General features: G+C 45.5%; 1 protein-coding gene across 1 annotated transcript; it reads left to right on the forward strand.

The window, feature by feature from the left end:
• The first annotated feature begins 986 nt into the window (after positions 1-986).
• CCDC160 (coiled-coil domain containing 160) lies at positions 987-8,075 on the forward strand. The gene is made up of 2 exons (XM_029930185.1): positions 987-1,041; positions 7,029-8,075. The coding sequence occupies exon 2, from the start codon at positions 7,053-7,055 to the stop codon at positions 8,019-8,021; it is 969 nt and encodes a 322-aa protein (XP_029786045.1). The 5' UTR covers positions 987-1,041; positions 7,029-7,052; the 3' UTR covers positions 8,022-8,075.
• Positions 8,076-12,296: the final 4,221 nt, after the last annotated feature.

Here is a 12,296-nt window from a genome sequence, read left to right on the forward strand (position 1 = left end):
GTTGCGGCTTTCTGCTTTCCTCCGAGGCCCGAGTAGGGAGAGCTGGCGAGGAGCGGAGGGAACGGGGCGCGGAAGGAGGAGTGGGGTCAGGCCTCGCCCGCCGCCCTCTCCCCCGCCCCCGCCAGCCCCCTCCCGCCATGGGGTAGGGACTGGGGAGGTGGCAGGTAGCGCCCAGACCCGAGCCCCCTTCTCCCCACGGGAAGCAGCGACGGCAGGAGTTTGTTAACCATTTACCGAGAACCCCCCTAACTCTGCAGGCACAGATACCGCTTTATAGCCGGAATGTGACTTCCATACTAATAGAGTACTCAGCCTTTGGAATTAAGGTGACTCCGTATCTTTTCTTCTAGCAGGAGTAGTTTCATATTAATAACAAAGAATTGGAGGGCAAAAACCGTTCACAGGGCCCAGTTTTCAATAGTACTTGGCTTCACTTTCAGTATCTGCCAAACAAAAGGGAAGACAATTTGTCCCACGAAGTGGACACTTGGCTCAACTGTTAGGTGCCTGGAAGATGAAGGCAAAAATCGAGGTCACTTCCCTTTTTAATGATTTTACAAATTAACCGGACGCTCGGAGGGAGGCAGGGAGGCAAGGCCTGGGCTCCAGCCCTTTGCTAACGTGGCTCTTGGCACGCTCCTGAAGAACAAGCGTGCTGCTGCGGCCACCAGCGGTGGCTCATTTGTCCACTAGGTGCTAAGGGCGGGGAGATCCCGTGTTGAATAACGTGCCACCATGATTCTGGTCCTGTTTGATACCTACATTGCTTGGGGACGGGAGACTTCGTGGCCGAACAGTTGGGAAAGTGGGTTGACAAGTTAAAAAGAAAACTTGCTTCAGTGTGTCTGGCGTCACATTCTAGAGAGGCCACACGGCATTCTAAGTATATCGCTTGTCATTTTAAGCTACAGCTCAGATATAAACACGGATCTGGGCATTCTGGTTAATTATATTTCCTAATTATGCTGTGGGGATTTTATTTTCAGTTCAAGCTGGAGGAGACCAACGGCATCCAGTAGAAGAGCTTGGACGTCAGAAAGTGTAAGTCCTGCTGGCTGATAACTTGTTACTGTTGGTGTTAGAGGCACAGAGCCTCCGTCAACAGAAGTCTTCCACTTTGTAGCTAGATCGCTGGTGTGCATTGTCAGCACATTATCAAAAAAGTCTCATGAAGATACAAAACAAAAAAGTGCCCAGAAGACTTTAGCGAAGCCAAAAATACTTTGTGAGAAAACGAAAAGCCCCGTTCCTAAAATGGTACGCCCAATACTGTATAAACCAGAGGAGACATGATAAATATTTGCAAAAACTCAATTAGAATCAAAGCGCTAATTGGATTTCCAGAAAGAGGATTAAGGAGCAAGCACTCAACAAATATTTATTGGCGGTAATATGTGTAGGGATACAGAACTGAATAAAATGCCAGGAGATCACAGAGTATTGGTGAAATAAAAGTGTGATGAAATGCGGTAGAAGAAGCCTGGGAAAAAGCCATAGTGCAGGGTCATCCTTCTCATATTCAAACTGGTAGTCCGATGTGAGGTTTCTAAGAAGTTATTGGTGGCTCTGAAAAACACTGGGGCATTTGGAAAGTTCTTGGTAAAAGCAACTGGAGATAAAATGCAAATATCTTCAGTCGCAGCAAAGACTACCTTAGAATCAGTTTAGCTTCAGAAATGTGGGGGCATCCATCCGCCCCTTCCAGGACTCAGGGCTAACTTTCTCGGCGGGCGCAGGTTAAATCAGTGTAAGATTTGAGTTTAGGTTCAGCACTGCTTGTTTTACTAGCACCTGCTTTTTTTTTTTTTTTCTCCAAACGGACTTTTTCTGAGGTCTGATGACTTCAGGCTGGCAACTTTGTAGTGGGTTGTTTGACTGGCTGGTTTATGCCCCAAGGGAGGCATTGTAGACTTAAAATCGTTTCCATTTTCATTGTCATTCACGTGTCTTAACCGCCTGCGAAATAGGTCTAGTTTCCCCATTGTACACATGAAGAAGCTGAAGCTCAGAAAAGGTAAGATTTCCAGTAGTTCTCAAGTGTGGGAGACAGGATTCCTGCCGCCCTCCAGGCTTTTCCACTGCAGTCCTTACTCAGTTCCTTTCTCAAGAACGTCCTTTTCCTTTGTCCGAGCGGGTTTGCACGGTCACACACGTTCCCCACCTTGACTTTAGACACTTTGTTTGGGGTCCTCGTTTTGGTGTTTAACATTTTCCTGTGAACCAGTGATTCTCAAGAGAGTGGAGAAAGGGCCTCTCCCCTAGTGGGGGCAAGTCAGAATCTTCTCAAATAAGGAGCCAGGGTCATGGTGAGAGTGTTTTGTGCCTGGGAACAGTGCAAGCAGAAAATAAAAAGGCCAAGAACTACTGCTTTTAAGTGAGAACGGATCGGACGATTGAGCAAAGAAGCCAGACCAGTGACTTTCTTTGTGGCAGACTTTTTTTTCCTCCTTCCTTATTTTGGCCCAGCCGTTTTTTGTGAGGGTTGGGAGAACTGAAACCGTCCAAGAATAATGGGGAAAAGTTCCCTGTGCTAAGAAGGGCCCTTTTGTCTTCCCCTCGCTGCTCCAGGGTTGTGACTAAAAGCCACGCCTCTCACTGAGTGTGGCTGAGGGGCCGAGTGTAATGACAAAAGTTTGACCGGCACAGGTTGGAGATGACCTTTTCCAACCGTCATTCCCAATTTACAAAGTTTGGGATGAAGCACTCCTGCGAGGTGGGGGGAGGGGGGAGCTGGGAGAAGCCTCTGGACGGTTCCAGACTGTTTCCCAGACCCTGCCCACCCCTGCCTGGAGGAATAAATGCATTTTGCGGGCAGATGTAGATTTATGCGAAAGAAATTGTCCGGAAAGTTTGAAATCAAATTCCAAAAGGGATGAGAAAAAAAGATCTTTGGTTGTTAGCTTATCAAATTTCCCTGAAGCATGTGATTTTAAAAACGAATATGTGATATGACATTACATTATGCATTGCTTTTCAATGTGTCGTATCAGTGCTTCCCAAATTCTTTAGATGAATGTAAACCACTTCTGTGAGTCAGGAGATCCCCGACTCCCCCAAAATGCCCTACTGCTTTGCCCCTGGAAAAAGAAAGTCACCCGAAGAGGAATAGCAGTGTTTTCAGAGAGACACTAACTCGAATGACCAGCAGTCGAGTACTAATTCATGTCAGGCACAAATGAGTAGCTAGCTGCAGCCATGTTGTGGACACCCGTGTCTGGCTAGTGCGGTCCCAAGGACTTCTGGGAGATCGCTCTCTTCCAGGACTATTAATGTTATTTTTGTCACGTGACCTTACAGTGTTTTCCTCTGTTCCAGCTTGTTCGTTTCTTTCAAAATTTCATTTCTCTGGGACCCCCTTCCCCTACCCTTTAGTTCTTCTGTAACCGGTGCAGCAGTGGGTAGGCACTTACAGTAATAAATGCTCACGACCGACCCACTGGAAAGGCCTGCTTCTACTTTCAGTAATGGCCCCTGCTTTGATCTGCCTTCTGCTGCCACAAATGACCCAATCACGTTTATTGAGAGCAAGATGGCTGCCACGGCAGGGAAGGGGAGCAGCATTGTCTCAAAGCGTATTCCTTGTCCTTGCCAGAGAATACTAATGTCACACTCGTCCTGCATAAAAAAACAAACAGTGCGGTTTGTGAGGAGAATATGAGACTGGCGTCTCTTACCCCGAGCCTGGGCCTTGCCGTGCTCTGTGACTAGATTTGGGAACGAGCCTTTAAAGGATATCTTGCCAATGAAAGACGAAGAAAAAAAAAGAGAGAAAGAAAGAAAGAAGCAGCTCAGAGACCCCTTGACCCTGTCTTGTGTAAGCCATGGGAGGGAAATTCCAAAAGGCTTTTCAAACCTTTCTCTCTGTGTCCTTTGATATGTGACATGCAATTCTCCTTACCCTCCCCCCTTCATTTTCCTCTCTCCTTTTGTGGCCCTTTAAAAATTACCTAAGCTTTGAAAATAGTGGGGTTGTTTGCTTTCAGTTTGTGGAATGAGACCTAGCAGAAGAATAAAGAGGAAATTCAGAACAAGCACTGACCTGGGAGACGGGGTCTCTGTTTTACCACTACAGGCTGCGTGCCCTTGGTCAAGTCACCTGACTTCTCTGAGCCTCAGTGATAAAATAAGTGGACTCTTCCCAGTTCTTTGGGTTTTTTTGTTTTTTTATGCTTTTTATTTATTTTTGAGAGACAGAGAGAGACAGCGCGAGCAGGGGGGGGGTCAGAGAGAGAGAGAGGGACACAGAACCTGAAGCAGGCTCCAGGCTCTGAGCTACCTGTCAGCACAGAGCCCCGAAGCGGGGCCCGAACCCACAAACCATGAGATCATGACCTGAGCCCAAGCCGGACGCTTAACCAACTGAACCACCTAGGCACGCCCCCCCCCCCCGCCCCCGTTCTTTGAAAAGCACTGACCATATCAGTAAATATCAGTAAATTGTACAGAGGCTCAGGGAAGAAAGGTAGTGAAATTGAAGACAGGAAAAAAAAAACAGGTTTCTGCCAGAGATTTATCAGAAGGTTGGGGACAGAAGTCACCTTTTCAAGGTGCAAACTTATTAATGAAAAGAATTTTTTATTTTAACCTTTTTCTATGCCCAGGTCTCTATCAGATTTGTCATTATTGCTACCTCCAGACATATGGTGGCCTCACCTCACTTGCCCCTCTCCACCCCTCCTTCCTGATCAATCTCACCAATATTCTTCATCCAGAATTAAGTAGAATAAATAGTAATCTCTCTTCCATCGCTACCTGATTAGAAGTATTTTTATCTTTTACAGAGTTGTCTGGTGAAAATTTGACTGCTAGAAAGTGTGACTGGCAATTAGCATCACTGTCTTCTCTCTTTCCTTTGTTTCTTTTTTTCCTGACCACAGTAATGACTCCCAGTTGTATTCACTCATAGTCTAAGAGAGGAGAGAAACCAGGATTAAGATGATCTTGCCCTTGAAGAAAAGATAGAGCATAGATGCTTCGGGGTGGTGATTTAGTAGAACAAGTAAAGTCAGAAAGGACTGTTTGAAGAGAAAGGAGATGAAGATCCAATGGCAAATATATACAATGAATTTCAAGTCTACGCTTCTCACATGCTCTTGTTATGAACACCTTCACTGAGTATTGGTATCTTTCCCTTTCCTCAAGGGTGAGTTGCCGGTGGCGAATGTACCCTTGGGGATGATGAGTCCCTTCCCTCTTGTTTGGAGGAGGGGGAATCAGGCACGTTCAGAACACGTAGATATCAAGTTTATTCTCTCACCATAGTAAGGACAGTCTGACATTTAGCCTGTTGTTTAAAAAACTACTTGGTGCGGGGCGCCTGGGCGGCTCAGTCACTTAAGCATCCAACTTCCAGCTCAGATCATGATCTGATGGTATGTGAGTTTGGACCCTATATCAGACTCTGCGCTGATGGTGTGGAGCCTACTTGGGATTCTCTCTCTCTCCCTCTCTCTGCTTCTTCCCTGTGTGCAGTCTCTATCTCTCTCTCAAAAATAAATAAATACACTTTAAAAAAAACCCTGAAGAGATCTCAGAGCCGTGGGACTAGGAGAGAGATTACTTCTATTTCTTGTGCTTTTCTGTATTTTCCAAAATTCAACAAAGAACTCCCACGACTATTTTCTTTACATTATACAAATATATATTACATGCTAAATAACATAACACTATCATCTTTACTAAGATTAAAGAAAATATCACTTTAAACGCAACAGAAGAAACACAATTGCCATTTTGTGTGACCAAGATAAAATGACATTTGTGTGCGTGGGAAAAATAGATGCAGGCATGCTCTGATCTTCCTCAGCGGTGATACAACAAATATATTGTAGCAAATGCACATATCAGCGACCCGCAGTTGCTAGTTTGGTGGCGTCAGATGTCAGTGGCCTTTCAGTGTGCTGCTCAGGTCCTTCTTTCCTCCCTCCTCTCGGAGGAATTCTCTTTGATCAAACATTTCTGTCCATCAGGAAAGCTGCATGTTATGGATTCTCTTTGGATAGGGAGGATTCCTCTGGACACAAATAAAATGTCCTCTAATTTTTAGAAGTTTAGAAAGTTGGTTGTAATTCAGTCTGTTACATTTCTACCTAAAAACAACACTTGGAGTCAGTATTTTGAGAAAAACCCATTTGGTGGCATCAGTATCTTCAACTGCTGACATTAGGTTCTCATCATGAAATTGCTATAAAAATGGATAGAAGTCTGTACCCTTGGCAGCCTGGCCTAAGAGCAAAGCCCACGACTGGAATAGCAGGAATTTGCAGGTCAAGACAGAGGGGCATTTGGCGGAGTTAGTCATAAGGAAGTCCGCCTGGTGTGCTTTCCCGGGCGCGGCTCACATTGCACCAGGCCCTGAGGTTTTCGTCACCTTAAAGAATGAATACATGGTAGTCCCACCCAAAAGAACTAGAAGAAAAATCAGGCCCATTGGAAGCACAAGGATTAACCTATTAATATTACCCTGCTAATTTGAAATCACGTTTACTCACTCTTTTGAAGCAGTTCATTTTCGTGTGTGGGGTTGCTTGCTCATGGAAACGTTTTCTTGGTCTACAATAAATAGCCGTATGTGGCAATTGATGGGTTATACTTCATAGCACCAGAGAATTTTAAAGCTGATAGCGCTTGTGGAACTTAGCTGGCTTCATTTATTTTTTTAAGTTTATTTATTTATTTTGAGAGAGAGCACACATGTGTGTGTAAGGGGATGGGGGAGAGAGAGATTCCTAGGCAGGCTCCGTGCTGTCATGCACGGAGCCTGACATGGGGCTCGAACCCACGAAATGTGAGACCATGACCTGAACAGAAATCAAGAGCCAGATGCTTAAGTGGCCGGACCACCCAAGTGCCCCTGGTTTGCAGTTTATCAATGAGGGCCCTAAGCTCCTGTCCCTCAGTGAGGCAGAGGGAGAGCTAGCCCTCAAATATTTAGGTCCTTTCACCTGTGAGTCAGCATAAGTGGTTCGTTCTGTTACCCCAGCTGCCAGTGTAAACAGTGTGCCTTGATTTCAAATTTTGTTTTTCAGGAATTCGAAGACGTACCTGGAGAAATGGATACTAGAAGAAAACACTGGAAGGAGAATATGTTTGCTCCTTCTTTCAGTGCACAGGATGTTCTAGACGAGGCTTCGCAGCCTGAATCGTCTTCGGAACCAGTGACTTTAGATAAGGCCAGTAGAATAGAAGGAATTTACAACTTGTCTAGTAGAAAGTTTCAAGAAGAAAATAAATTCAAGCGGAAGGAACTTATTTCGCAACTAAATGAAAAAGAACAAGAACCAAATTTAAGAGAGAGAAAGACGAACATTTCAAAGAATGAAGCAGACACGAATGCTGTCTCCTGTGAATCGTCTAATTTGGATGCCGCGACCGAAGACAGCTTTATCAGCGCGGCAGATTCTACCTGGAGTCCAAAGGAATTACCAGCCCTCCCGCGGCAAAACACCAAGAAGAAATTTACCGAAAGAATGTCTCCAAAAGTTCGCCTGAACCTTTTGAACGAAGAACTGGAAGAACTCAATATGAAATGCAGGAAAATAGAAGAGGAATTTGAGAATGCCGAAAAAGAACTCTTGAACTCCAAAAGAGAAATGTCTGCAAAAGCCCTAAATTCTCAGGACACAGGGACAGACGCTTCCAAGAAAGACTGGGAGCTCCAAGCGTTAAGAAATGACCTATCTGAAAGAGCAACAAGCGTCCAGAACCTGACCGAAGAGCTCCATGAAGCCCAAGAGGTCATCCACAGGCTGAGCCGAGAGAACCGCGACTTAAAAGACGCCGTTAGGAAATTGAAGCATCAGACTGAGGTTGGCAACGCGCTCCTGAAGGAAGAAATGAAAATGTATTACGAATTAGAGATGGAAAAGATCCGCGGGGAGCTGGACACCATCAAGAACGAGCTGAGAGCTGAGAAGAGCCTGCAAGAAAGAAACAACAAGGCCCTGGAGCTGCTGCGGAAGCACTTTGCCTCCGCAGCACCAGCAAGTACCCTCGACAGCTTGACGGAGCAGTTATTGTAAAACTTACAAAAATAAAAAAAAGGAGCCTTTCGCGAGGCAAACCTTGGAGCCAAATCAGTGCTTCTTGTGCTTTCTTTGTGTGGCTACTTAAAATGTGTGTAATCGGACATGGTTTTTCACTTGCACGGAGTTATTCCTAAAATGTATGAGCATTTCCTTCCGAGCTTCTGCTTCCTCTTTCACATGACGTTATTATTGCAAGAGCCCAAGTGGAAATGAAGCTTCAGAAGTCTCTTTATATATATATGTACACATACATATATATACACACATACATTTCACTCAAAGACCTGTAGTGACTCACCAATCACTGATGAATACAGATCCACAGCCGTTTTGTCATGTTGCGAGCCATAGGTCCTTGGCACGTCAATATCCTTCCCTCTGTGTCCACTGAGGTTAACAATAGAAATCCTGCTTACGTGTGTAAGCATGACCTGTGTCTCTGGGTCTTCTAGCTGCCTGTTCAGACTCCATGGGATACTAAAAATGTATCTGCTTTCTTTGAGACCCGACCTTAATTAGGCACATAGAAACATCTCTGGAAAAAATGCAGTCCACCCCCCCTGCTGTTTTCCCCATGCTTTCTCCCTTGACCTGGCCGCAGTTCCCATAGACTGGAAGACGACTGAAGAGACATGGCTGTGACCTTTGCTAGAGCCCTGATTTTGTCAGCAATAGCTTTTGCAGTTTCTTGTGCTGACCAGCAAGGGGCGTTGTTGAACACAGTTCTACCAGAATCCTCCCGGAGAACATTCTAAGCTTCGTGCCCAGTTTGCGTCACCAGCTGGCTGGGACCCGAGTGAGAGGAGTAAGGTGTCACCCTAGGTAAGCCATTGGTGAGCTGGCTTGATCCGTCTGGAAGTCCAGCCCTGTCAGGGGCCTAGGCAATGACACTTTTGTACTTCCAGCGAATACAAGTGTACTGCTTCAGTCCTTTGGGGGAAACGATAGGCCCCTTGATTCTGCGTGATCGTATCAATCACCAAGGTTTCTGGTAACCGGAGTTCTATTTGCATGGCATTGTTAAGTCCAGTGAGCCAAACGTCATTACAGGTACAATGGTAAGGGTTTAGGTGTCTTCCCTGATGGGGAATCACCAAATCAGGAGTCCAGATGCTTGAGTTCTAAGACCATTTTGCCATTAACTAGCTAACTAACCTTCTAGTCCTTATTGTCATTATCTGTAAAACGAGGGACTACATCCATTATCCATATCCTGTTTCAATGCTCTGTGACTTCACCCCAGGGGTTTGATCTGTAAGTGCACCTGTGATGAGACAGAACTCCAGCGCTGAGTCCACTCCGTGCTAATACTTTGGGGACCTACTTGGCAGAAGCCCCCTGTCAAGGGAAATATACACAGGCTCTTTTCATTGTTGTTATTGTTTGAACACCTCCAAATACCAGGTCATTAAAAAGTCAGGAGAAGAAGCAAATGAGGTCATTTGTTCTCCATTCTCTTGTTTCATTTACTCATTAAGGTCAAGGAAGATGCTGAATGAAGGCAAACTGCCCTATCATGGGGGGCCGAGCGGGGTGTGCCTGGCCTGGGAAGATTGGACTAAATTGGAAGATAGATAGTAATCTTTGGGATTCCTGACTTGGCCCTGAGAACTTAACCCTGGCGCTGGCAGCCTGTTGGAAGAGGAAGATGATTTTTGAGTTTCTGGGGGTCCACGGCTTCCCACTAAGGTCTAGGCACAAAAGCAAACTAGGAACAAATCACCCCATTTGGCTCTCTTCCTCATCACCCCCTTAAAAGCCCTTTGTCCTTGCCCCAGAAGGAGCCCTGACTTGTAGCCACTTACATGTTTAAAATATTGCACAAATTGTATGAAACCACGGGACTCCATTTTTCTTAGTATATTTCAATTTTTCAAAAGGAGTTTTCACTCCCAGAGAATTTCTGTCAACCAACCACATGTCTAAAATCTTTGAGGACAACTTGGTTTATCTTGCACAAGTGTTTATGTGCTTATGTGTGCTTAAGGGGCAGGGAAGGAGTGTGTCTAGAAAAGCTAAGTGCGTGGCTGAGCCCAGCTCTGGGGCAGGGGGCAGAGGAGGGAACTAGAACCCAGATCCTTGAGGACACAGCCTTGGCTACTGAGCCCAGCAAGGCCTGCCCTATGGAAAGGCCCTGTGGAAATCCTAGGTCCAGACAGTAACCAGGAGAGAATGCACAATCACCACGTCCAGGGGGCCAAGGAGAAATGGAAGCAAAGGTCAAAGAACCAACAGTTTGGAGCTGGGAACGGGCCACATTTTTTGATGCTTTATTAAAAAACTATTATTTTTTTAAAAATTTAAGTAACCTCTACACCCAATGTGGGGCTCAAGCTTATAACCCCAAGAACAAGAGTCACATGCTCTACTGAGTGAGCCAGCCAGGCGCCCTGATGCATTTATTTATTTATTTATTTGTTTATTTACATATTTATTACTTTTTAAATGTTTGATTATTTTTTGAGAGGGAGAGACACACACATAGCGTGAGCAGGGGAGGGGCAGAAAGAAAGGGAGATAGAATCTGAAGCAGGCTCCAGGTTCTGAGCTGTCAGCACAGAGCCCAATGTGGGACTCGAACTCACAGAGGGTGAGATCATGACCTGAGCTGATGCTTAACTGACTGAATCACCCATATTTATTTTTTTTAATATATGTTTTTAAGTTTTATTTATTTTGACATAGAGAGAGAGTGTGTGAGCAGAGGAGGAGCAGAGAGAGGGAGAGACAGAATCCCAAGCAGGCTCTGCGCTGTCAGCACATACCCAGACATGGGGCTCGATGTCATCAACTATGAGATCATGACCTGAGCCAAAACCAAGAGTTGGATGCTCAACGAACTGAGGCATGCGGGCACCCCAATACTTTTATTTTTTGAAGCAGGCTGCAATGAGCTGGGAGAAAACTGGGCTGTTATTGTTCCTCTTCATGGGCAGATGTGAACAGCGCTGGGTTGAACTGCCTTAAAGAGGCAGGATCAAGGCAGATGCAAATACTCTGTGCCATTGTCGCCATAATCACATTCACTTGTTGCATTAGGTGGCCTCCAATTTTTTTTAGATTTTATTTTAATGTTTATGTTTGAGAGACAGATACAGAGCACGGGTGGGGGAGGGGCAGAGAGAGAGGAAGACCCAGAATCCGAAACAGGCTCCAGGCTCTGAACTGTCAGCGCGGAGCCGGACACGGGGCTAGAACTATCAGGAACTGTGAGATCATGACCTGAGTCGGACACTTAACCGACTGAGTCACCCAGGCACCCCAGGTGGCCTCCAATTTTGATTAGACTACGTTGTAGCTGAATCCTATAGTATACCAAATGGGAGGTGCGGAGGTATTTGTCTGTTTCGCACATCAGGCCACCCAGCCCTTTAATCTGTTGGATTAAATATTTGAAGTCAACAATGCAACTGCACACGATTCCCCACCAACTCCCAGTTGCTTCCCTCCTAAGAAGCAGGGGCTGTCACAGCGCCCTAGGAATTTCTGTTCCACCTTGGGTTCACAATACAGTTCTAGAAACATTTGCTAAGCACTTATTACCATCATTCATCACTTCTGAGACATACTTTTTTTTTTTTTTAACATTTTGACATCCCTGAATAATTTGGGACATGTCCTCAAATCAATGGCATATCGTCGTATAATTGTCAGTTTTAAAAAATCTTTCTTAGTGGTTCATAAACTAATGGTATATCTTACAATCAATAGGGTTTTAGAGTTGATGAAATATGGCATCTGCTAGGCTGGGGGTACCGAGATAAAAGGATTTATGACTAAGACGGGTCTCTGATCTCAAGGACCTTACCGACGCAACTAACTGAAACAATGTGGGAAGGCCAGGCTAGCAGAGCTAACAGAAAGTGCGGTTGGGAGCACAGAGGAGGAGCAATTAATTCTGCCCCTGGGGCCGGGAAGGACTTCATAAAGGAGGTGACATTTGAGCTGGGCCTTGAAGGATAAGAAGGATTTTTCCAGGCAGAGCATGGGGGCAGGGGCAGGGGCATTTCTGGAATGTGAATGTGGAAGATCCATTTGGCTTCAAAGAGGACCCTTAACAGCAATGTACAAGAACACCGGCGTGAGGTTCTGCTCTGAAGGCGGTCACCCCAACATGCTGGTTCATTTGCACAGAGGCTGGAGAATGCAGGTCTCGTGACATAAAGACCAGGTTCCGGATAACAAACAGCAGGAAAAAATTTTGCTGGTGCCACTGCACCTTGGCTGCCACCATTTTTGTTTTGGAAACAAAAAACCTAAGAGATTTGG

Source organism: Suricata suricatta, chromosome X (genome assembly GCF_006229205.1).
Source record: "Suricata suricatta isolate VVHF042 chromosome X, meerkat_22Aug2017_6uvM2_HiC, whole genome shotgun sequence".
Lineage (NCBI taxonomy): Eukaryota > Metazoa > Chordata > Mammalia > Carnivora > Herpestidae > Suricata > Suricata suricatta.

Coding starts and splice junctions, on each gene's coding strand:
- CCDC160 (XM_029930185.1), top strand. CDS start 7,053: ATGGATACTAGAAGAAAACACTGGAAGGAGAATATGTTTGCTCCTTCT.